The 22,686-nt window shown below is 45.2% G+C and overlaps 8 protein-coding genes across 8 annotated transcripts; 3 read left to right on the top strand and 5 right to left on the bottom strand.

Moving 5' to 3' along the window:
- Positions 1-4,917: 4,917 nt before the first annotated feature.
- On the top strand, positions 4,918-5,971 carry BP5553_04361 (Ribose 5-phosphate isomerase; the record flags this gene model as incomplete). Its single annotated transcript, XM_032012984.1, has 2 exons — positions 4,918-5,449; positions 5,502-5,971. The coding sequence occupies 2 exons, from the start codon at positions 4,918-4,920 to the stop codon at positions 5,969-5,971; spliced, it is 1,002 nt and encodes a 333-aa protein (XP_031872677.1).
- A 434-nt stretch (positions 5,972-6,405) lies between these two features.
- Positions 6,406-6,724, bottom strand: BP5553_04360 (uncharacterized protein; the record flags this gene model as incomplete). The annotated part of the gene is made up of 2 exons (XM_032012983.1): positions 6,406-6,619; positions 6,690-6,724. 2 exons carry the CDS (start codon positions 6,722-6,724, stop codon positions 6,406-6,408), a joined length of 249 nt encoding a protein of 82 aa, XP_031872676.1.
- A 1,710-nt stretch (positions 6,725-8,434) lies between these two features.
- Positions 8,435-9,471, bottom strand: BP5553_04359 (uncharacterized protein; the record flags this gene model as incomplete). Its single annotated transcript, XM_032012982.1, has 2 exons — positions 8,435-8,876; positions 9,074-9,471. The coding sequence occupies 2 exons, from the start codon at positions 9,469-9,471 to the stop codon at positions 8,435-8,437; spliced, it is 840 nt and encodes a 279-aa protein (XP_031872675.1).
- Positions 9,472-9,937: 466 nt separating this feature from the next.
- On the top strand, positions 9,938-10,970 carry BP5553_04358 (Uncharacterized protein; the record flags this gene model as incomplete). Its single annotated transcript, XM_032012981.1, has 3 exons — positions 9,938-10,116; positions 10,206-10,267; positions 10,375-10,970. 3 exons carry the CDS (start codon positions 9,938-9,940, stop codon positions 10,968-10,970), a joined length of 837 nt encoding a protein of 278 aa, XP_031872674.1.
- A 324-nt stretch (positions 10,971-11,294) lies between these two features.
- On the bottom strand, positions 11,295-12,424 carry BP5553_04357 (uncharacterized protein; the record flags this gene model as incomplete). Its single annotated transcript, XM_032012980.1, has 4 exons — positions 11,295-11,512; positions 11,569-11,951; positions 11,999-12,092; positions 12,145-12,424. The coding sequence occupies 4 exons, from the start codon at positions 12,422-12,424 to the stop codon at positions 11,295-11,297; spliced, it is 975 nt and encodes a 324-aa protein (XP_031872673.1).
- Positions 12,425-13,259: 835 nt separating this feature from the next.
- Positions 13,260-17,026, bottom strand: BP5553_04356 (uncharacterized protein; the record flags this gene model as incomplete). The annotated part of the gene is made up of 6 exons (XM_032012979.1): positions 13,260-13,425; positions 13,559-13,635; positions 13,744-13,905; positions 14,055-14,313; positions 14,387-15,895; positions 16,134-17,026. The coding sequence occupies 6 exons, from the start codon at positions 17,024-17,026 to the stop codon at positions 13,260-13,262; spliced, it is 3,066 nt and encodes a 1,021-aa protein (XP_031872672.1).
- A 564-nt stretch (positions 17,027-17,590) lies between these two features.
- On the bottom strand, positions 17,591-20,506 carry BP5553_04355 (uncharacterized protein; the record flags this gene model as incomplete). Its single annotated transcript, XM_032012978.1, has 7 exons — positions 17,591-17,631; positions 17,698-17,871; positions 17,933-19,766; positions 19,825-20,007; positions 20,057-20,209; positions 20,266-20,293; positions 20,349-20,506. 7 exons carry the CDS (start codon positions 20,504-20,506, stop codon positions 17,591-17,593), a joined length of 2,571 nt encoding a protein of 856 aa, XP_031872671.1.
- Positions 20,507-21,475: 969 nt separating this feature from the next.
- BP5553_04354 (Uncharacterized protein) lies at positions 21,476-22,566 on the top strand (the record flags this gene model as incomplete). Its single annotated transcript, XM_032012977.1, has 2 exons — positions 21,476-21,830; positions 21,899-22,566. The coding sequence occupies 2 exons, from the start codon at positions 21,476-21,478 to the stop codon at positions 22,564-22,566; spliced, it is 1,023 nt and encodes a 340-aa protein (XP_031872670.1).
- Positions 22,567-22,686: the final 120 nt, after the last annotated feature.

Raw genomic sequence — 22,686 nt, 5'->3', positions numbered from 1 at the left:
GCTACAAAAAAAGCCCGAATTCAAAAACAAAATAGCTTACCAGCTAGCCCAGAAGCGCAAGACGATACAGACAACTCTATTCAGATACGGGACTGTCCTCTTTTAAACGGGGTATATAAAACTCTAAAATTCTAAAACTATACTAATAATATTTAGAAGCCAAATATAAATGCAATGCGAGTACAGGTCCAACACCTATATAAGATTAGAAATAATGGTCGATGTGATTTATGCCGCTCAGATAGTAAGTATATATAAAACGAATTAAAAACAAATTCTAATTAATATCCTACTAGAGCGTAAATGTCCGGATATACTTGCAGATAATTGGGAAAAGTCTAACTGCAAGATTATCCAACATTTTATCCAGCCAGAGGACGACTAGCTGTTTAGTCTTATTATTATTTCTTTAGTACTTTTCTTTTCTAGTATTTGGAATTTTAGTTTTTATTATTATATATATATTCAATATATGTTTTGCAACTAATTAAAAGATGATTCTATCTATCTACTAAAAGGCGTAGGTAATATCTCAACATTAAGTAGTTCATTCTCAAGCTTTCTAGCCTGAAGCTGTTTAATCCTTACTTCCGCTTCTAGTTGCTGGACTTGAAGGTTACTCATTTTTGTCKCATGACGCTCGCGTGCTACCCTTGCCTGTTTCTCAAGTTCCCATTCTTCCCGTTTCTTCTTCGTTTCCCAATTGACTTCTTCGTAATTATTAGACTTTGTTAGTCTATCCTGAGCCAGCTCCTTTCCTATACGCTTTACACGCTTCGTCCCTCCGCTACTTGATACTACTGGCTGTGGCTCATATACTTCTGGGACCTGATCAGAATTATCAGGGTCTGTTGAAGGAGTTATAAACTTGAGCCGCCTTTTCTCTAATCTTTCTATATATTTATTAGTATATAGACTAAAGTCATTTTATAAACGAATTCAAGTTGATTTAATAATCGTTTAGTATAACTCCACTTACTGATTTTATCGTAGATCGCATTTACGGGATTTGGAGGGGTATATGAAGACTGAATACCATAGCGTTTATATTGGTCAATATATTCTACTAGCTTTTTGTCTAAGTTGATGCCCCTAATATATAATTAGAAAACGATTCGAACTCAATTACAAAGTACATACTTTAGAATTGCTAGTAGAAGTRCTTGCCCCCTCCCAGTTCGATTTGACATCGACATTAACGAATCAAGAGACTGGTTTGTTCGAGTACAGTTATTCCAAACGTCTTTATCCCCTTTCCAAAAGAGAGGATTAAGACCTGACTTAATCCACGGGACCCGTTTATGAGCTGTATATGCTGCTTCATTAGGGCTATAAGAATAAGAATTAGAAATAATATATAAAACGAATTATATACGAATATAACTTAAAGGGAGAGTACTTACAAATTCTTATCAACTTCATCTAGAATTGTATTAAACATTTCTTCGCTATTAACGTTCAATAGCTCACGCATAACCTCGCCCCATGCAGAGCCAGATGGAAAGCGCGCTTCAAGACCACGGAAGAAATGAGTTGTACAGTAAATAAGAGTCCGCTCGACGTGCCACTGCCAAGGTCTCTTTGGGAATTCAGGATCAATTGTCCAAAAGTAAAGACCCAATGCTAAGACAGTTAGTAAGTATTTGATAAGTATTTACCAAGTACTTGATAAGTGTTTGAGAAGTAATTAAAAAACTTACCATGAGCTTGGGCAGGACACATATCTACTACAATAGCCTTGATACCCTGGCCATGTATGTGGTGCCACTGTAGCCCTTTTCTAGGCTCGGCTTGCGAAAGTATATTATCTGCTACTGAGAAGAACTCCATAAACGCCTTATAGTATGCCCAGATTGACTGCTTATTGGTATAAACTCGACCAAAACACATTACTTAAATAATTAGATAATAGTTGTAAAACGTTTGCAGAGTATTTACTTACACCGTTGAAACTCTTGCATAAACTGTCCAATAAGAATTTCATTAAACTGCCCATGAACCCGTTTATATGACATGTCGATTTGTATAGTATTACAGGTAGCCATACATTCGATTTGCTTTGTAAATGCGCAGGAAATAGTTCCAATATCGCCGTTATGTACCATATTCCGAATATATGGGATCTTCCTACTTTGTCCTTGGTGATACGAGATATAGTAACTCCAAACACCTATATACGTTTAGAAAATATTAAAAAAATATTTACAGAAGACTAACCTTCCCAGTCAGTACCGTCTGGATATTGTAAGTAGATCTGCGCCCGACGTAGAGCTGCAAACCGACTAGTATTAAATAGTGTAGGGTCAAGAGTGCAAATATCAGCGTGTGGATCTTTCTTCTTGAGGTCTATATATAGACTAAATAGCCGATGGCCATTAGGTGGAATAATATGAACAGGAGTCCCTTAAAATAGTTAATAAACGTCTCAAAAACAGAAGTAAAGTATATTATATACCTGCTATAGCTCCGACTTTAATATGCCTCTGGATCTCTTTGATAACGAGCTCGCCAATTTCTTGGGGAGTTTGATTAGGAGGAGGAGGGTTATGAGAATGAATTCCATGTGAGGAAAATAGAATAATCGGTGTCTTCTTTAAGTCGACTGGGATTAACATGTTGAACTTGACTGAACATGGAATCTTCTTTATTAGCTGGGAACTTTGATCATGCGGAACTCCTATAAATATTGTTAGTATTTGGCAATTATTTAACAAGTATTTAACAAGTATTTGAAAAACATTTGAAGAATATTTATATAATACTAGATACGTACCACAAAGACGTCTTCGTGATGTTTGAGGGAGCGTGCGAAAACACTTCTCTTGTACTCCATCGTAGCCATACTCTAATAGCTGGGCTAGATGTGCAAGGTGTATATGAGCGTTGGTAGGGATGGAGTAGTAGTAGTGGTGCGCCTTCTTTGCATATGTCGCCTGATTGCAGGTAATATAATACTTTTTGTTTCCATTTAAATCCTATTAATTAAATAATTAGTAAACGTTTTATAATTATTTGGAAAGACTATACCCTATRTTCAGACTCTCGTACAACAGGCAAACCGCTACAAGGTCGACTAAGTCCAGTATCATTATAGTAACTTGAAAATGGACAGCCGTTCCGGTGTGGACTCTTGAAATCCCGCATAACTGCATTATATAGACTACATAATTAGAAAACAATTTCAAAGTAGAAGGTAAACACTTTACTCAAGAGTCGGTTTGTATGTATCAACAGGGTGATATTCCTCCATAAATAGCCGTTGTACAGCAGACATTCGCTCTGCTTTTCTATCCCAAGCATCTATATCCCATTCCGTATGCGGGTCTAAAAGAGACTCGTGATGATRGGTACATACTTTAACTCCTGAGCAGCGGAACGTAGTTCGAATACATGGGACATTATTTAGGAATTCGGATCGAGTTAGTTTATTATGCGGTTGATATGTTGATGAATAACTATACTGGACCTATATAATATTAATATTTATACATTTTGTAAACAATTTCTATGTAACTTACATTGTACATTAATGTTTTAATTGTTAGATCTAGTGACTCTAGATACCCAAGGGCAGAGAGACAATAGCCTACGCCGGACTTTGATGTTTTTGGATACCAAGGTAGACGGGTGCCATAGAAAAGTTCAGAGACTCGTAGCCCATCCAAACTAGGATTGGTAAAGATTTTTGGGATATTTTCATTATCTTGCATAGAAGTAGTAGGCTCCTATAAGTAATTAGCAAATATTTGATAAGTATTTGGCAAGTATTTGGCAAGTATTTGGCAAGTATTTAGCAAGTATTTGGCAAGTGTATACGTACAGAGAATGAATTGTCTGGAAACAACAGAACATCTGGGAGGGGAATAACAGGATACTTCGTTTCAGCTTCCTGGTAAAGATATTGTTTATCATCTAGGGAGAGACTTGAATTGCGGAGAAGCTCCTCAGGTATAGGGGCAGCAGTATTCGACATAGCTAGAAATTAAAGCTTTATATAAGAAAAGTTGGTCATATAATAGAGATTAATAGTATATACAACAGACGAAGGCATATTTAATACAAAGCTTTAATTGCTCTTGTCGCGAAACACACACGTTAATCGCGCACGGTTATTCTGAAGTTAAATGACATTAATTTCACTTTTCTTAAATTACCGAGCTTCGAATACAAATCTTTTTTAAAACACTTGACAAACGTTATTCAAACATTATTCAAATGCTGTTTAAATGTTCTCTTAGAGGGTCATCTCAGGTCCTTATTTGCACGGCCATTAACTAGGGTGCCCCTACTAGTAGGACTACTATGTTAGGGTTCGACCAGGCGCGCCCGGGTTTAAATCTAGGGGGCTGGCCAGCCACTGTGCGCGTTTAGGTGCAAAGCTCGTATGGCCTATAGCTAGACCCTGTTTAGTCCTTGTTAAGGGCCATTCCAGCTGCTGTGACCGGTCATACCAACTACGCTCTGTTGCGGCCTTGAGATAAGCGATCAAGAGCTTTATCTCCACGTGATCAAGATGACACGTGACCGTATACTAAGAGCTAACCTCGGCCAGTTAGCACCATACAAGGCGCTAGATTCAGCCGAAAGCCCCGCGATGATCTCAACCCCCCACTACTTCGTAAACATCAATTATCCCTCAAACCTAATTCCATGGAATTGATCTCTCGACCTTGCTTACGACTAAGATATCTCAAATTTTCTGCAAAGACGCAGACCTTGAAGCCGTTAAGGGTTATCGCCAGCCCTATTAGATCGCCAGCTCGCACTCTCTGCTCCTTCACTAGGGTTCCGTGGTATAGACAACATCCAACCTCTCTATAGCTTCAAGAGGCTCAGACTTCCTTTAGGTCCGGTTCACCCTCTCAGATATCCCAGTTACGCCTTGGAGAACCTCGAATCCCCCGAAAAGCATACTCAATGGCGGCTTCAGATCCAGCTGTTCCTGCATCTCAAAATGCCGCACCTCCAATCAACGTGCTCAAGCCACTCCCTCCGGTCGAAGCTTCGAAACGGCGAGCTGCTTACAAAGCGGTAGAGGACCACTTTGATGTATCCTACAAATATATTGGCATTGGTTCTGGGAGCACGGTCGTCTATGTTGTCGAGGCAATTGCTGCCAAAGGACGGGACATTACTTCTAAAATGATCTTCATTCCAACAGGCGATCAAAGCAAGCAATTGATTATTGAAGCTGGCCTTCCATTGGGCGGTATTGATTCGCTACCCCCGGTTGACTCGACTTACACGAAGATGGACGGCGTTTCGGCCCTCGAAGTGGCCACTGGTGTGACGGATCTAGGCTTGAAGGGAATGCGCCAATGCCTTGACGTGGCTTTCGATGGTGCTGATGAGATAGATGAAGACCTTAATTGCATTAAAGGAGGGGGTGCGTGTCTGTTCCAGGAAAAGCTTGTGGCGACGGCAGCGAGGAAGTTTGTCTGTGTGGCAGGTAATTATCTACCTATTTTCTGGAATGAGAATTTCACCTCACAAATGCATAGATTCTCGCAAACTTCAGCCGCGACTATTAACTAAGTGGAAGGCCATTCCAATCGAGATTGCGCCCCTAGCTGCCCCAACTATAAAACGAATCCTTATCACCCTTGGCTCTCCGGACCCTGTAATTCGGCAAGGTGGGAGCGCAAAAGCCGGCCCTGTGGTCACAGATAACGGGATGTGGATAATGGATGCCCCGTTTCCACCTTTACTTTTGCCCTCTGATCTCAAGGACGGGCACAAGGGAGATGGAGAACATGGCATCTGGGAGGTACATCAGTTGGGACGAAGATTGAAACGAATTGTCGGTGTCCTAGAAGTGGGTCTTTTCTACGGCAGGAATGGTATTCAGGTCGCCAACGCTGGGGAAGAGGGTGGCGGGCAAAAGCCTGTGGCAGCATACTTCGGTATGGAGGACGGAGAAGTTGAAGTTAGAACTGCCAAGGAGATTCATGGAGTGAAGTCAAGACCCTGAAACTTTTGTGATTGAACGGAAACGGACAGCTCTGCAGCAGAGATTGTGGAGAGCTATGTCAAATTTCAGTCCTAGGACGAAGCCTACCTAGTTCTAAGGAAGCAAAATAATGACACTCGCTGACATATTCAAGCAGACCTGAATGTAACAGCAAGTGCTTGTGACTATCCAAATTCAAGCATAACTGCGAACAAGTGCTTTGCTTCAATGCGCATTGGATACGGGCAGCCATAATATTTTTATTCTCTAAATGACGCAGTTAACGCGCTTGCACGCTTATAACATTCACCGCCGTACTTGAATAGTTCCTCCTACCCTCTTATAGAAGACGGGCCCCATCATTCTAAGTATCAAAACACTCTTATATACTTGCCCATGTCAAACTCGCAAGAGGTCACATCGTCTCTCTCCTCTCACATTCCCCTTTGCACCGTCTACCTCGGTAGCATCTTTTCCATCTTCAAGATGTACTCCGCCATTTCCCTACGGTGGTGTCGAATAGCCTCCTCGGCATCGGCAGTTCCATGCCCAGCCACCATTTGCTCACGAGATTGAGGGCTTTCCAGATAAGCCTCAAGCACGCCATGCATGGCTTGAGGCTGAAGCGCTGTAGCATTTTGTTTGAGGCTCCGTATTTGGTTGTCGACGCTGCATTGAAATGGAATTGCTTTAGTCCAGGGGACCTAACGTATAGCGGCGATGTTGAATACCAGCTTACCTTGTTACCGAACCATTTACTCCTGTGTCAGACATTTCGACTGAAGACCGCTTGGATTTGCAGTCGAGATCGACCTGGTCTCTTTGGTATGAAGGAAGTTGTCTCAAGGTGCCTCAAATTGACTCTCTTCGAGTTGCGACCTGTCATTAAAGTTGAGGGAAGTTTGGTCTATTAATATATACGTAGTAAATTTCTACATCCGAATCGTTCCTCAATAATATACCGTTTCTATCCCAACCACTATAAAGTATTCAACCATTCGAGTATTCTAGTCAATCTCCGGGAATCCGATCCTTGGTGCCGAAGGTGTTACAATTGACTCTCCAGCTCAACAACGCTCCTTCGTGTGTCTGGCTGGCTTGGTGCATCTGCGAGTAGCAGTCTCAGCATCAATTACCACCGCTACGTTCTGCGAGTACAATCCGTCCAATGTACCAATATTTGAATTCCTTCAAACAGCAATACCCCCATAGATACTGCATACACCGCCCAGGCTCGACCGTACTTCCTTCCTCTTGTAATAGATATATTATACGGGAATTAAAACTGTTTGGGTAGAAAACGGACCCCAAGTTAATCGAGCGGCGTCGTCGGAATTTCCTCATTTATATCTGCATACCTACCCAAGCGATGGTAACAGTGATAACAACAATGGCTGGGTGAACGTCTTCTTTTAGAACAGGCGCGCATGCACCCTTAAGTGGGATCTCTTCTCCAATGTTGTCAGAAGGATGCGGCGTACACGTTTCCACGCGACACTTTGTGCAACTTAGATGAGGCTAATCAAATCAGATTTGATCGGCCCATGTCGCTAATCTATTGAGCTCGCACAATACCAAATAGAATCCGTCACGACCCCATATTTACTCTTGGTATATTATATCCTCCTACTCCAACATGGTTCAGCCTATGATAGAATCCCCGAGGTGCATATAGGGAAGGAGGGTTGTGGACATATTTTCATCTGTTCGGATAATTCCTTTCTGTGCTCGACATAGGTAACATTTCAATTTTAAGATATTAGATACTATGCTATTTAATTTCTCTCATTGATACTATCGACTCTCCGCAAAATCCAAAAAGAAATATGGGGCTGCAGGTTGTTTGTCTGGACTACGCTGTCATACGGGAGATCATCGTCCCCAATATTGTGGGAAAATGTGAGATACCAAGTAATGGGAGGGCGATCGCCCTCATCCAATAAAGGACCATCGGAGCTTACTTACCGAGTAGGGCCAACATGTGGGCAACGGTTTTCAACTGTTGGCTGTCAGCAAGGATGCTCAGCTGGATTTTGCCCTCCAGGGATTTGAATTGGAAGTTCGTAAAATGTTTTTCAGCTTTCGCAAAACCATACGCATAGAAAGTTCCAGGGGCAGGATGAGTTTCCTTCAACTGTCTCAGCTACAACGGCTCGATTACCTTGTTACACAAGCATTTCTGCTGGGACTTACGAGTGGCATATGTTCATCTCGACTGTATTTGAATTGCCGAGTTCTAGAAACCAGACACACACGCATATATAACGCATCTCATAATTTGAAGGTTGAATGTGGTATACAAATTAAAAACCTCCGGCAAAGTAACACCTCCATCAAAATATGCTAGTGCTCGCCAATGCCATATTATCAGTTCCTTCACTCTTGTTAGGGGCATTGGGACTTGTTTAAGAAAGACTACTTGCATTATGTAACATGCTTTGTTTTCCACTTTCTGATTCGTAAATTTATTTTCTCCAATAAAAATTAAATCTTACTTGGCACCCACTGCGGTTTCTCCTTATTTTTAAAAGCTTTCAAACCAATCTTCATATTCTCCCCCTCAAACAGCAGGGCCTCGTACCTCTCAGCAGTTAACTGTGTAGATCTCTCCACACTCCCCGTCTCCCACGCCTGCCTCAGTGCCGCCCTCGTAACAAGTACCGCATCAGGGGAAAGTGCAACGATCTTCTTCGCCATGTCTATGCTCTCTTCAACAACTGATTCCTGGCTGGCGGAAATCTTGTTGATGAGGTTGAAATTGAGTGCTTCTTGCGCTGTGAGACGCCGGCCTGTGAGAGCTAACTCGGATGCTATTTGCATGCCGCAGTTACGGACGACGCGGGGGAGTCCACCAGCTGCGGCGTAGAGGCCTACGGTTGCTTCAGGGAGGCCGAAGGCAGCAGTTGGCGAGGCTACTACCATGTCACTGTTGATTTACCGTTAACATGCATAAATATACGTAAAATCCATATATGACACTTTCAAGTCACATGCCACTTGTCGTTTTTAAATCCAAATGCTGATCAATACTCATTCCGGAAGGCGAGTCAACTTGGATTGAGCGAGATTACCATAAACCATCCCACAAGAGAGTGTTATATAAAATGAAATAACGCAACATACCAATTTAAGCATATCTCGAAACCCCCACCAAGCGCAAATCCATTCACAGCAGCAATAACAGGTTTCTTCCCCACTCTCCGACTAATCCCACAAAATCCTGAAGACGGATGCCGCCGAGCTGACATAGGTGGTGGAGACACGGCGAACTTCGCCTGCTCGATTAGATCTTGACCTGCGCAGAAGGCCTTCTTTCCTGCCCCCGTGATGACAGCTACCCGTAGGTTGGGCTCGGCGTCGAACCAGGCTAGGATTAAAGACGCTTCCCAGTGTGCAGCTGCCGGGAGGGAGTTCATGGCAGAGGGCCGGTTGATAGTTATTAGGAGGATTTGTGGAGAAGGGTAGGTTAGGAGGAAACTGGGAGAGGTTGGGGGAGGGGTTTGGAAGGGTGGTGGTGGCATGGTTGGCGGTCGTGATGTGATAAATGTCTTTTCGATAGTAGTTATTGGGGGTTTGTCTCAGGTGTTGACCGTGAAGAGTTACGAATTGTTTCTGGAGAGCTGATGATGATACCTTGGGGATTTTGATGTTGATTTTGGAAGTACGTGTAGGTTGTTGTTACTCAGGGGTAAAATACTGGTAGCCGAGTACCCCGCGGAATTCGTACCGAGGTCTGTCATCACGTGGTGCATCAACGTCACATCTGCTAGCAAACAAGCACCATTTACTTTATTACAACAAATAGCATCTGTGCTTTTAAGATTGAAGGAGTGTGCCTTTGCCTCAGGGCGCTCGCCGTGTTTCCGTTATTGGAGTTTAATTGTGTTGCCACTGTCGCTTCTCCGACAATCCAAATCCAACAAAGGTGGTGATACTCCGAGTGCAAGCAGCGGCACTCCAGATATCCGACCTAGAACCCATCATACAATGGCTCGTTCAAGTTTCACAACAGCTCCCCCAGAAGTCCGATATGTGCTTCTCACGTTCCCCGCTCCCCACGTCCTACTCGTGACGATCAACCTCGCCAAGCAGATGAACTCTCTTCCCGTGGCGGCATGCTGGGAAATGGATCGGGTATGGAAGTGGTTTGATGCAGAGGATGAGTTGTAAGTTCCTTTCCTTCATTATACCTACACCAAGAGGCAGCCAGCGGTTGAAACCTAGATAGCAGAATCACGTGGTAATTATTGTTCAGGCGTGTAGGAATTGTAACCGGAGCCGGGAATAAGGCGTTTTCAGCGGGGATGGATCTAAAAGGTACGTCTATATTTCTTCGAGTAACATATACGATGTATATTTTATATATATCTAGAATTTCTGTTACTCCCCTCCCATCCCCTAACTAGCGACTAACTCTATCACAGAGCACCAAGCACCCAACTCCACCAACTCATCCCCCGACTTAACCCACTATCCACCTACCGGCTTTGCTGGCCTCACTCGCCGGGTAGGCAAGAAGCCTATCATCGCCGCAGTAAACGGGCACGCTCACGGCGGCGGGTTTGAAATAGCCCTCAACTCTGACATCGTTCTGGCCTCCCGCAACGCAACTTTCCGTCTGCCCGACGTAATGCGCGGAACCGCAGCACTGGAAGGTGCATTTCCAAGGATTTGTAGGACGTTTGGCCTTCAGAGGGCGATGTTATTAGCGTTGACGGCTTATACGCTTGGGGCGGTAGAGGCCAAGGAGTGGGGATTGGTTGCTCAGGTTGTTGGTGAAGAGGATGTGGTTAGAGAGGCGGTTAAAATGGCGAATTTGATGGCTGGCTTCAGTCCTGATAGTCTAATTGTTAGCCGGGCGGGGGTTAGACAGGCGTGGGAGACGGCTAGTGTCGACCAGTCGACGAGTATTATTAGTGAGAAGTATGCGAAAGCGCTTATGAGCGGGGAAAATGCGCTGGAAGGCATGAAGGCTTTTAAGGAGAAGAGGGCGCCAAAGTGGACTGGGAGTAAACTGTGAGGCTTTGGATGGTCGGAATATAATTCGGGGATGGGTCTGTTGATTATCCTTGTTGGCTGACTGGCCGACTTCCATGGCGCTCTGAGAGGTTAAACCCCAAGCCCTACCAAAATATCATAGCCGTATTCCGCTAGACTATTAAACTAGATCATCCGGGAGGCAACCTCTGAAGCGGGTTATTTTCTGCGTCATGGCCTTATCACAAAATATATTATTCTCATTCCTTATCATTACGCCATAAAACTCCCCGTATCCAACATTTCAGTCTCAATATATCAGGCTCGCATTTCTCCGCATTCCCCCAAAATTTCCACTTTTGTGACATCAATACTTGTAGCATAAATCTGTCGTTGACGTAGACATAAAGTCTCCAACCTTTCGATCTGTCGCAATCCCCATCATTGGCATAAGATCATCCAACGTAGCGGCAACACCTGCATATTCTGTCCCAGAAAAGTCATTTGTTCTAACTGAAGGGTTTTGTTGCTGCCATAACCACCAGATGCGGTCGACCATTGTGTGATGAAGGAAGAAGATAGGGTCTGTATTTTCTTTAGTTACGGTACCCTATGTATGTAATAGTGTCAAGAGTACTTACCATTAGGAGACGTCGCAGGCCCCATATCGCCAGAAACCCCCGCATGGACGACAGCATGTGGCCTGCTCTCAAGCGCACCGTGGAAGGAGGAAAAGTCCGGGTAAGCACTAACCTCAGCCACGATTTCAGGCGTAAATTGGAACCCAATCATATCTTGAAGGCCGGCCTCGGGGTGTGCGGGTTGGAAATCTCGCATAAGGCAATGCGGCCGGACTTCAGTGTTGTAGTACGCTAGTGTGAGTCCCGTGAAGGGACCGTCTGTAACACATTTGCTGAAGGGAACGTCGGGGGTGCTCTGGTTGCCATTGCCGCCAAATCCGTCCACGGGGCTCCAGACTTTGGCTGCAGAAGGTGCCGCACTATCGGCTGCCCAGTTCCAGTACCTTGCTATTGTAAGTATTGGCGATAAGACCTCGGGAGGAGTTCTTACATTGCAACTCCTGTATATCCACAATCTTTTAATGCCTGTTCGTACACGTGAATGAAATAGCGGTGCCATGGTAAGAATTGAGCAACACCATGAACTATGAAACAATTTAGTTGGGGAATTATCATGGGTAAACTATTAAAACTTACTGCGATCGGTCAAACTATTGTGGACATACACGAAGTCGTCATACAGAGTAGTACTAAGATTGATTCGAGATGGCTTCGTAGCCAGGCAGAGCACGGCGCTGATGTAGGAAGACCGCTCTGCAGCTGTAGCAGCACTCCATTCTTTGCGTAGAACAGGGTTGGTACACGTAGCTCGAGGGAGAGATTCAGCCAAAGGAGCGGCTACGGGCGTGCCTACAGAGACATCCGCAAAGGCTGATAGAGCCGTAAGGAAAACAGCTAGATTCTTGAGAATGGTCATTTTGTGGTTAAGAAGATCCAAAGTTTTCCAAGACGATATAACAGGCGAGGTGGATGCTGGCTGAAGAGTCAATGCCCAGGGAAATAGAAGGGTTTTATATACTTTCAATTTCTAAGCTACAAAGGGACTTGCACGCTCAATATCGCATGACAGCTAGTAGAGTTGGGGTTTTGATGGAGGCCTGCTCCTCGTAAACAAAATAGGATAAGTAAACTCTCAGAAGAATGAAAACAAGGTTAGCGTCACGATAAGTGACCTACTTCGTATCCTTATCAGGTGCGTTTCAAGCCTTGGGACAACGTGCGGCGTCTTGCGGCTTAGAATTGACAAACCTATTGGCTCAATGGAATCACAAAATCAACAAGTGCAGAATGGGAAGACAAAGTGGATGCCGTTGCCGCAATCTGACATTTTAGATGCTACCATAGGCACCTAAAGTAGCAGCAACTCAAGAGTATGGTAACGTAAAATGAAGCCATAAGGATACTCTGCCAATTAGGGACGACTAGCCCTTGCAGAAACAAATTCTTTTATGCACACATGGTCCTCGCGTGGGAGAGCGATACCAGATCCGAGCCACTGGTACCCAGTATATACGCCGCGTGCTGACTGCCGACCCAGTGAGTCCTGACCAGCATCGTGTGTAAGATCGGAGAGCTATACCCGGAGATAAGCTTCAACGTGAGATTCCTAGGTCGCCAATGCCCGGTACTCAAGGGGATGCTGCACGTCGTGACGATTCTTTGGGAATCTGTGGTAGAATCGAAGCTTAAAGATCCCCAACTTAACTCTAGACTTGCGCCACGGAAACGGTGATAGAAGATGATTGCATTCCCTATGCAATAGCGCAAACGTAAACATCTCGTATAGCGGCCAAGCCAGCTGGTGAGAAGTGCATCCCCGTGGACTCGTGGAGAGATCTCACGGATTTCGATGTCATAGTTTCGGGTACAGCTGGTGAGAGAGGTAATTCTGGCTGGTCGTTAGGTGATCGCTGATAGCTGATATAGCTTATTAATACTTAATAGTGGATAGTTGACAAAATGAAGACAGTCACCAACAGAAGAAGGAGGTGAAGGGAGATGAGGTCTAAATTTCTGCAATGCAACACGGTAGCACGGGCCCTGCCTCTACCAGGGCGCGGATGTGGCCGGGTCGGGTCGTAAATCCCCTAATGCAGTAGCGGCAAATCCGGACTCTCCCCATGTATTCTTTTTATATCATAATTTCAACTACGAATCGTACGCCGTATTGAGCACTTATCACTTCGTATACCAATGAAAGTTAACTGCAAGATAGTTTTAATAGCTAAGACGCACACAACATAATTCATGAAATAGAAGCTTAAAAGAACCTAACCAAACTTTGACGAACGGCCAAGGCCCCTGTGGTTCAACAACCACGAAACAGGCCCCAAAATTCATTTCATCGTCGTATTCCACCCCGTCAAAATCTTCTTTACTTTCCCATCCCTGCTCAAACTGCTATATGTCAGCATTAATTCAGTACAATCACATCAATATCCCCCTTTCCCTCCAGGAGTAACCCGAGTAACTTACCTAAACATGTCCCCCCTCTCACTACACCACCTTAAAAACAAGTAAAATCTGTGTATCGAAATGGTCAATACCGTCCTCGAAGTCCCTTGGTGGATATATAACCAATCCTCGAAGTACTCGTATAAGCTTCCGACATTATCTACAGGGATCTTGTTAGACTCTGCATCTTTGAACGCCTGCCTGAATGTGAAGCTCCTGAACAGTTGTCGGAGAGGTTTAAAATACTCCTTTTCTGCATTCTGCTCAGCAAACAGTTGCGGTAACTCCGAGGCCGGATCGATATGCCATCCGTTATCGATGCGCCGAAGTATGGGCTGGCCAGGGGTGGAACTAAACAAAGTCGTTAGTAAGTTTCAAATATTTGTATACAAAAGCCCAAACGAAAAATCAAATAGATACTTACCATCTAAAAAACTTTCCCTGCGCTCTAGTCGCATCCAGCAAATTTAAAATCGCATCGTCACTCAAACCATGCCTCGAATCATGCCTCAAGCTATAAGGACAGTGCCGTCTAAGGACTGCAACAACATCATCCTGCCAGACATCACGATGAGGCCCATTGATAGGGAGTCCCACACCCTTCAGCAGCGCATCTTGGTTCCTGGCTAAGAACCGTCCAAACTCGTAAGCCAGAGGGGAGAGTGGCGTGATATTGCGCGGTGGCCCTGCAATCGGCATCTCATCCACAAGTTCCCAACCATCCTCGAGAGCACTGACAGTCTTGCCATCCAGTTTGAAAAGTTCTTGGAGGGTTGTGCAGTGATTAAGAAAGGCTACAATTTCTCGAGATGTAAAGTGGTATTCTGTGGATATTAGGGAGTTGACGAGTTGAATGAATCCGTCAAGAAGGGTGTCTGACATGCTCTGGAAGGTGGATGCAATGTCTGGACTGACGAAGAAACCATGTATAGACTCTCCTAAAGTACCTCCTTTCGAGGTCCCGCGATTGTCGATTTCGTTGAGGACATCTTGGTAATTGTGGGCTGGTTGGGCATTCCCCAATGATCTACTTGATCCCACCACCGGACTCGACAACTCACCAGCATCGAAGTTAATATCTCCAGCCATTGTTAGAGGTTGGAAAGGGCTAGCTATGAATTCTTCCGCAATTTTGAGACATTCTTCTGCATCACCAACTATCTTATACAGTGAGTCCCACTCCTCAGCTAGGCGTATGATTGCGTTCTCAACAATGTCCGTATAGCGCAAAATATCCGTATGAGGCAACTCACAAACCCACTTCTGGCTATCGGTAAAAGCTTCCGTGTGGCTACGAATCCGACCCAAAATCCAGAGTTTGGCGTCATGGGGAAAGTCCTTGCGGTCGAGAGCCTCCTGAAGTTGTTCAAGCATGTCCGACCGAAACGCTTGCAGACTAATGATAGTGTAGACATACACGTAATGGAAAGCGTCATCTTTTGGAATCCCTCCCATCGTCGCCCAGTCGCTCTCCATCAGTTGAGCATGGTGAGAGTTGTCTTTCGCAAATGCGAGGAGCGATGTGGTCCGCTTGTGACGTTTCCGCAATTCGATGCCCTTGCCATCCCTTAATTTGAGCTCTTGATTCCAAGCTCTAACAAGATTTTGCAACAGTAACACCTCCCTATCCAGCTCATTTACTTGCTTGGATTCTCGATCTTTATTTTCCTTCTCCATATTACTTCTTGCGAGCAGCAGTTCTAAATGGCAACGCGTTTCGTTTCGCAGCGTTACACATTGCTCAAACTCAATTTCGCACACCTCGAGGCTTGCATCTAGTTCATGCCACCGCATTTCGATATCTTTGATTGCGTGGGTTAACCACCAACGAGGGCTTTCACTTTTCCACCATGAGGGTATGTGATCTACGCTCGGTAGATCGATCCCATCCCAATCATATGTGAAATCAACCGGAAGCACTTCTCGTTGCTTTCTGTAAAAGCGGAGGCATTAGTATATATTTGATAAAAGTTCTAGCAATTGAGCACAAGGTTAAACTGTTAATTGGCACCCAAGCCTGCATAGTTCCCAACCTGAACCGGGCGATTTAGAAGGTCTAATAAATGGTGTCCTAAAAGCCTTAATATCCATCTCAATGCAAAATTGCTAGAGAAGAATCACTTGATGCTGTTAAATGGGAAACAATGTGAAACTCGGTCCTGATAACTTACCTGCGACTTTTGGCAGCTTCTGCCCCAACACGCAACTTATTAAACTGTGACACCACTACACTCGTAAGCTTACTGTTCTCCTCAAACCAACGATTCTCCTCCTGCAGCTGCGCAACCTGTAGCTTATATTCGTCTACCGCCTTCACTAGACCCGCCTCCTTAGCCTTTCTTCTCGCAAGTGGCAATCCCGTACGAGCCAGGTAAGCTTGTGATTTTTTCTTTTTGGCGCTCAGCAAAAGCAGAGCCCGCTCCAAAGTTTGGATCTCCATGTCGTGGATTACCCACTCACGGTAGTCCGTTTCCCACCATTGTGTGAGAACATCCAACTCGTTCGCGAAAGAGTGTAGTTCATAGTCCAATTCAAACAACTCTTTTAAGCCTAGATTTTTTAATTTATACTGAAAGAAGGGCTCAGGCTTCTGAGCTAAGCGGTTCGTATTACCACATGTTTTAACGAAATGCTGCCAATGAAAAATTCCAGAGTTGAGATGCTCCGGGGCAATTTTCCCTTCGGGATTCCGACCAATCGTGCCCCTGGTCAACATCTCAGCATGGACTTTGGAAGCGCTGTTTTCAAGATCCAATTTTAGCAAAGCCATGTTGGCTTGGACACGAACGAATTCCATATCTGGATCATTCTGAGGTCTCGGAGGCCGTTCGCTTCGATGCTCTTTGGGTCTTGGGGCACTCTTCAGACCTCGATTTGGCGTCTCAGGGTCCACCGCCAATGGTATTGCTGGGGCTGGAAGTAAGAAATCCGCTGATCTACACTCTGGCGCTGGTGCTGGGGCGCGGTTCTCCTGGCGTGGTGAGAGAACCCATCTGCGGAGCACTCCTCTCCTGGGTCCCGGCGAACTGCTCGTTTTGTTACGTTTTCTGTTTATCAGCCACATATTGGAATCGGGTAGAAAGAATTGGGTAATAAGACTTGTGTAATAAGAACAAGATCTTAATTTGCAGATATTAACACGGGCGCCGTATTTATACCTTAATATATGCTTGCTCTTTCATGTGGTAACTGCATGAATCCCGAAAACAAATGTATCAGCGACTGCATTCTGTGAACTAGTAACAATGGCCTTGGCAAGAATCGTTCATAAAGCATAATGCTAGATGCATCGAGCCAACAAAGGAAACTGGCCAGAAATATATGAAACAAGAGGATATCTCAGCAGATTCAACAATGCCATCCCAATTATAATAGAGGCATCGAAACAAAGAGACTAGATTGTGAGGTTCTAAATGAATTTTGTTTTTGAATATGGTTAAAGAAACCCACAAGGCCAAGATGGACAAGCCGCCCTTTGTTGATAGCCAATAATCAACAACCTACCAATGCATATCAAATCGCAAAACACCCCTGGCATGTATGCAAACCTTAAATTTTAATGTTGATAACATAACAGCTAACAACGAATCACTACCAAACTCGTGAATCCGATAATGCGCACCGCAGATTAAGTGTAAACACTTTCCGTCCAGGAGTTGACTTGTAAGCCTATATCTCCCAGTTAGCATATAACTTGAGGCATATGATGTAATCAAAAGAATTATCAGAACATACCAGGTTCGGCCATCTGTGCATCTTTTAAGAAGTCCATCGGCATCAAAACCAGATGACCCTTAATCTGGTCAAGTTTCTCGCGAATTTCATCAGGTGGGATCATCCTATCATAGATATGACCAGCCTTGATGCCCTTCGGAGGTAAGAATTTATCGTAGTCGTCAAAGTTTTTCACTATTCGCCAAAATGTTAACATGTCTATTTATCAATGGGGGGTGGTACTGCTGTCACATACCATAGTCATCAGGATCAGCATGGAAAAGCCGTCGAAAGATTTCGGTATTCTTCGTTGCTCGAGTCATCCATGTGTCCCAAAGTTCGTCACTGAGTGGATCGGCGACAAATTCATACGTCTCATCTTCTTTAACGTCGTTGGGAACGTCAGGCGGTTGCGCATTGGGGTCATCTGACGCTTCGAGTTCCTGTGGAGGAAGAAGACCGAGGTGTTCTCGCCATAGATATCTTCTCAGTGTTGCAGCATGATAACCAGCGTCGAAATCTTGCCCTGCCATTTTGCTCTTGATAGTCCTGGTATCCGTCATAACGATGGACAATTCGCTGTCGTGGAGCCCAAGTTGCGAACGATCGTTCAGATTGGAGCTTCCACATATGACAGTCTTGTCATCCACGATCATAATTTTCCCATGAATGTATAACTCTTCCTGGATCCATTTATCGACCTCGTCCTCCAAAGGCCCATCCCATTTCTCGTCAACTAGAGTTCCCTGCCTGTGCATAGCATTCTTAGCAACGCTGTCGGAACTTTCGGGCTGCTTATTAGTCCCAGCCTGCTCAAACTTCCGTTTAGCATCTGTTGCCTTCTGCATTGACTCGTCGCCTGAATCAGTATCCTTCAATTTACCATCCTGGCCCTTTTGGGTATCTGCATCATCATGGACACCCGTGCTCATGATCTCCTCAGCTTCTGCCTTTTGGACATCCTGATACTTAACGCCTGATTTCTCTTCCTTCTCAATGATAGCTGGGGTTGTGTTCAGACGATCATACGACCTGAGGTTAAAGAAGAAGACATATTTCGTAGGATCAACTCCCTGTGCCTTAATTTGCTCGAATATCGAGTGTTCCCCTCTGCAAATCGACTTGTACTGGTAGTCCATGATAGCTCTCGTCCCGATAGCTGCATCGTCTCGTAGATCACCAGCAAATCCTGGAATTGACGGAATTAACGCAATGATACGGAACTTTCTGCCCTCTCTATCGGCCCTCACAACAGCGTCAACAATAGCTCGTCCAATAGTATTCTTAATCGGGGCCTGTTTGTCACCAGTGGCCGTGATAAAGAATTGGTTCTCAATATAGACGTAGTGCTCAGCGTTTCTGATGAGTTCTGAGTATGCGTTCTGAATGCTGTGCTCAGTGAGGATCCCACTGGACCAATCTGAGCTACTTCGGACAATTTGTGCATGGACGGTACCTTGCTGACTGCCCAGGTCCTTCCCGCTCAATGGGGTTAAGGGGTGTTGGATGTACTCTCCGACAGGATGTTTGGGCCTCTGAACGCCAACCAAATCTTCATCAGGGCCGTCTCTACCCTCCAACACTAGCCAATCATATCTGTCGTCACGCTTATACTTATCACGTTTAACAAAATTCCATCGAAGTACAAAGTGTTCAGCAATGTCGTAGGCGCAATCTCCTACCACTCCCATCGCAACATCGTGCCATGGCATGCGTCCATATTCGGCCTTGGAGAGTTCGTTTGATTTCCAATCGTTGACTTTCTGAAAATCCTTGACACGGTTATTGTTGAAATCCTGACCAGGCCAGACTTCTGTCGCGACACCCGCGGGATGGACGTCGGAAAGCGCATGCTGGTGAGCATCCCATCTCCCAAAGCAAAGATCCAAACCACCAATAAAGGCAATATTATAATCTATGACTATGAACTTCTCGTGATGTGCCCAGTAGAAGGTCATATCTGCTGCGTTCTCAAGGACATTATGGTCAGGATGGCGCATGACTGTGATGTTTCCATAGCCTTTTGAGCCTTTGGGACATAGAGCTGCAAGGACGCGTTTGGTATGATCAGAGTTGCAGGTGAGAGCAGCCTATATCATATTTAGATCAGTAAATGGATTCCCATAGCCCACCTTCGCAATTTCATACCTCGACTTCACGATACACAATGACAAATATCTTGACGCCCTCTTCTGCTTTCCGCTTTAAAATCTGATCCAGACGCCATTCCTGGTTAAAATATGGAGGTCTGCGCAAGAACAATTCGGGCGAGAGCCACCAATCTTCAATGTAAATGGTCTCCTTCGCTCGCTCGAGAGCAACTGAGACAGCCTACCAATCATTAATATGTCTCAACGATCCTGTCGAGGGGGCTACATACCCAGAAGTAATCCCTTCCATCGACATACCACTTTATATTATTCCCCGGCCGTTCGGGCGCAAATGATTCGAATCTATGCGATTGCGCAATTTTGGCTCTCTTCTCGTCGGTAGCCTTCTCGTGCTCCTCGTCGTGTCGGTGGTTGGGATTGATCTGAAATTTTTATCAGCGACCTGTCTGGATTCCAGGTACCTTCAGTGTCTGCCTACCAGATTGGCGAATTTCCCGATTGTGTGCCTGTCAAAGGTTAGCATATATATACATTGTGGCTTGGGGAGCGGTGTGCACCAACTTCTTGTGAATCAGGCCAACTTTCAAGTCGTGAAGCTTCGTGTCGTTGAACTTCTCCCGTAGTTCACGGAAGGGATTCTTGATCTTATCACTTAGGTGTTCATGTTGGGACTCGCCATCGGGGTGGGAGCCTCCATCAGCTGGCCCTCCGGTAGTCATTGCGATGCCGGCGTTGATGTTGATAGAGCGATTGAAAATCGGCTGAGTTTTATGGCTAAGGACCGAGGTGGAAGTACCATTGGAAGTATACGAAGTAAGTAGACGTCGAAGAGGGTGGGGTAGTCGGCCAGCTGAATCGTGGCCAGAGGGCTGGAGAGTTTGTTTTTTGGTTTCAGGGTCGCACCACCTATTGGCCCCGAATACCTTGGATTTGGATCCGGTTTGGTGGGATGCCAGCCTCGTATGACGTAGCTTGCAAGCAACCCATGTATTGTTTTCGAGAGTCGCAACTTCGCAAAAGCCACAAGAGTACAAGCACCACGAAACAACTATATCTTATTGGTTTATAGGCATTACTTAGTACACAGAGCCGGTGAAGGGATCCCTACTGGACCTGAGTTGGATCCTCCTTGGGATTGGCACAAAGGGTATACTTACCACCTAATCGTGCACTTTATTCAAGCATGGTGTATTTTTAAACTCTTTATTTCTCTGTACCACAGCAAAATTCATCTTGTTTAATTGTTTTTGCCCTCACTAATAGATTCGCACTGATACTGCGACATACTCTAGACACTTATTAGCCTAGTTTTAAGTGGACTCGTGGTACCTGTTGTATTCGTTGAATAGTAGCGGGTACCTCCTCCACTATTCCTTGCTCGATCACCTTTCGAAAATCACAAGCTATAGATCTTCCTACTCTTAGTTGATATAGACTCATGTACGTAGTACCAGAGCCTTCTAGGTCAATACGTGAATTCTTGAAGTACAGTACCTCAAACTTCTGCTTATGACCTCATGGAGGCTGCGGGGTTGAACGCCGAGTCAAATCAATGAACACCGAATAAATGAACGCCGATATAAGAACCTCCGAATCGTATGAGTTTTTGGGTATATATCCGCCCATTCCTAGAGGCACCGATGGTCCCTATACCATCATTTTGTTGCTGAGACGCAGCTAACTTCACAATGGTTACTCTCGCCGATGTTAAGTCTTCGAATGCACTCATCCCCTCAACCCTCCCGCCAGGACTCGTCGCAGTTTTCGTAGGAGCTACCAACGGAATTGGGGAAGTAACTCTCAAGAAATTTGCGAAACAATCCCGCCAACCACGCGTTTACCTTGTTGGCCGGTCTCAAGATGCGGCGGATCGTATTATCGCCGAGTGCAGAATGCTCAATTCGGCGGGCGAGTACATATATATAAAGGCGGACGTAAGCTTAATACGAGTTGTGGACGAGGTATGCGACAGCATCAAGGCGAAGGAGAAGACCATCAACCTGCTATTTCTCAGCGCAGGACTTCCGGTCCTAGATCGTAGTGGTATGTATCTCGAAGGCGCATGCGCAGAAAGCGCAGATAAAGAACTCCATGCTGATCAGTAGGTACAGAAACCTCCGAGCACCTCCACTTGTTAGCCGCCTTAACATTCTATTCTCGCTTTCGCTTCATAACTAATTTCCTCCCTCTTCTTCAACGCGCGTCTGGACTCCGCCGTGTGGTTACAGTCGCCGGAGGCGGTATCGAAGGCAAGCTGGATTCTACCGATTTCCCAGCCCTCCGTATCCGGTTCATCGCAATCCGTGGCCATATTGCCACTCTCATAACTCTCGGACTTGAAAGTATTGCGAGGAATGCACCAGAAGTCAGCTTCGTGCATGACTATCCTGGCACGGTGTCCACCGCGCTCACTAAGAATATGCCGGGCATATTGGGATATATTGCTAGGGCATCTATATATTTCTTCGGCCGCTGGATATGTGTGCCGCTTGAGGAGAGTGGTGAAAGGCACCTTTATTTGGCAACGAGTGCTAGGTTTCCGCCTGCGAGCGGCGATGGGGATAACTCTGGCGTGCCGCTGGGAGATGGGTTTGATGTAGCGCAGGGGACTACTGGTGCTGGAAGCGGTGTTTATTCGGTCGGGTGGGATTGTGAGAGTGCATCTGCTGCAGTACAGAAGCTGTTGGCTGGGTACCGGGAGAAAGGACTGCCAGAAGACATTTGGCGGCATACGGAGAGTGAGTTCAAAAGGATCACGGTTCCGGAGGCGCGGCTTTAAATGCCATACCCTCAAGGCTAGCATCAACCATGGTACCTGGGGGACTGAGAATTAAAGTGCGTAAGAAGTTAGAAAATGAAAGAATCCGTGCATTCTAATGTCTCGAGAGAAGATGATGTT

Source organism: Venustampulla echinocandica (genome assembly GCF_003357145.1).
Source record: "Venustampulla echinocandica strain BP 5553 chromosome Unknown scaffold_1, whole genome shotgun sequence".
Taxonomy (NCBI): Eukaryota; Fungi; Ascomycota; class Leotiomycetes; order Helotiales; family Pleuroascaceae; genus Venustampulla; species Venustampulla echinocandica.
The sequence above is the reverse complement of the archived record's forward strand: the minus strand, read 5'-3'. Positions and strand labels throughout refer to the sequence as shown.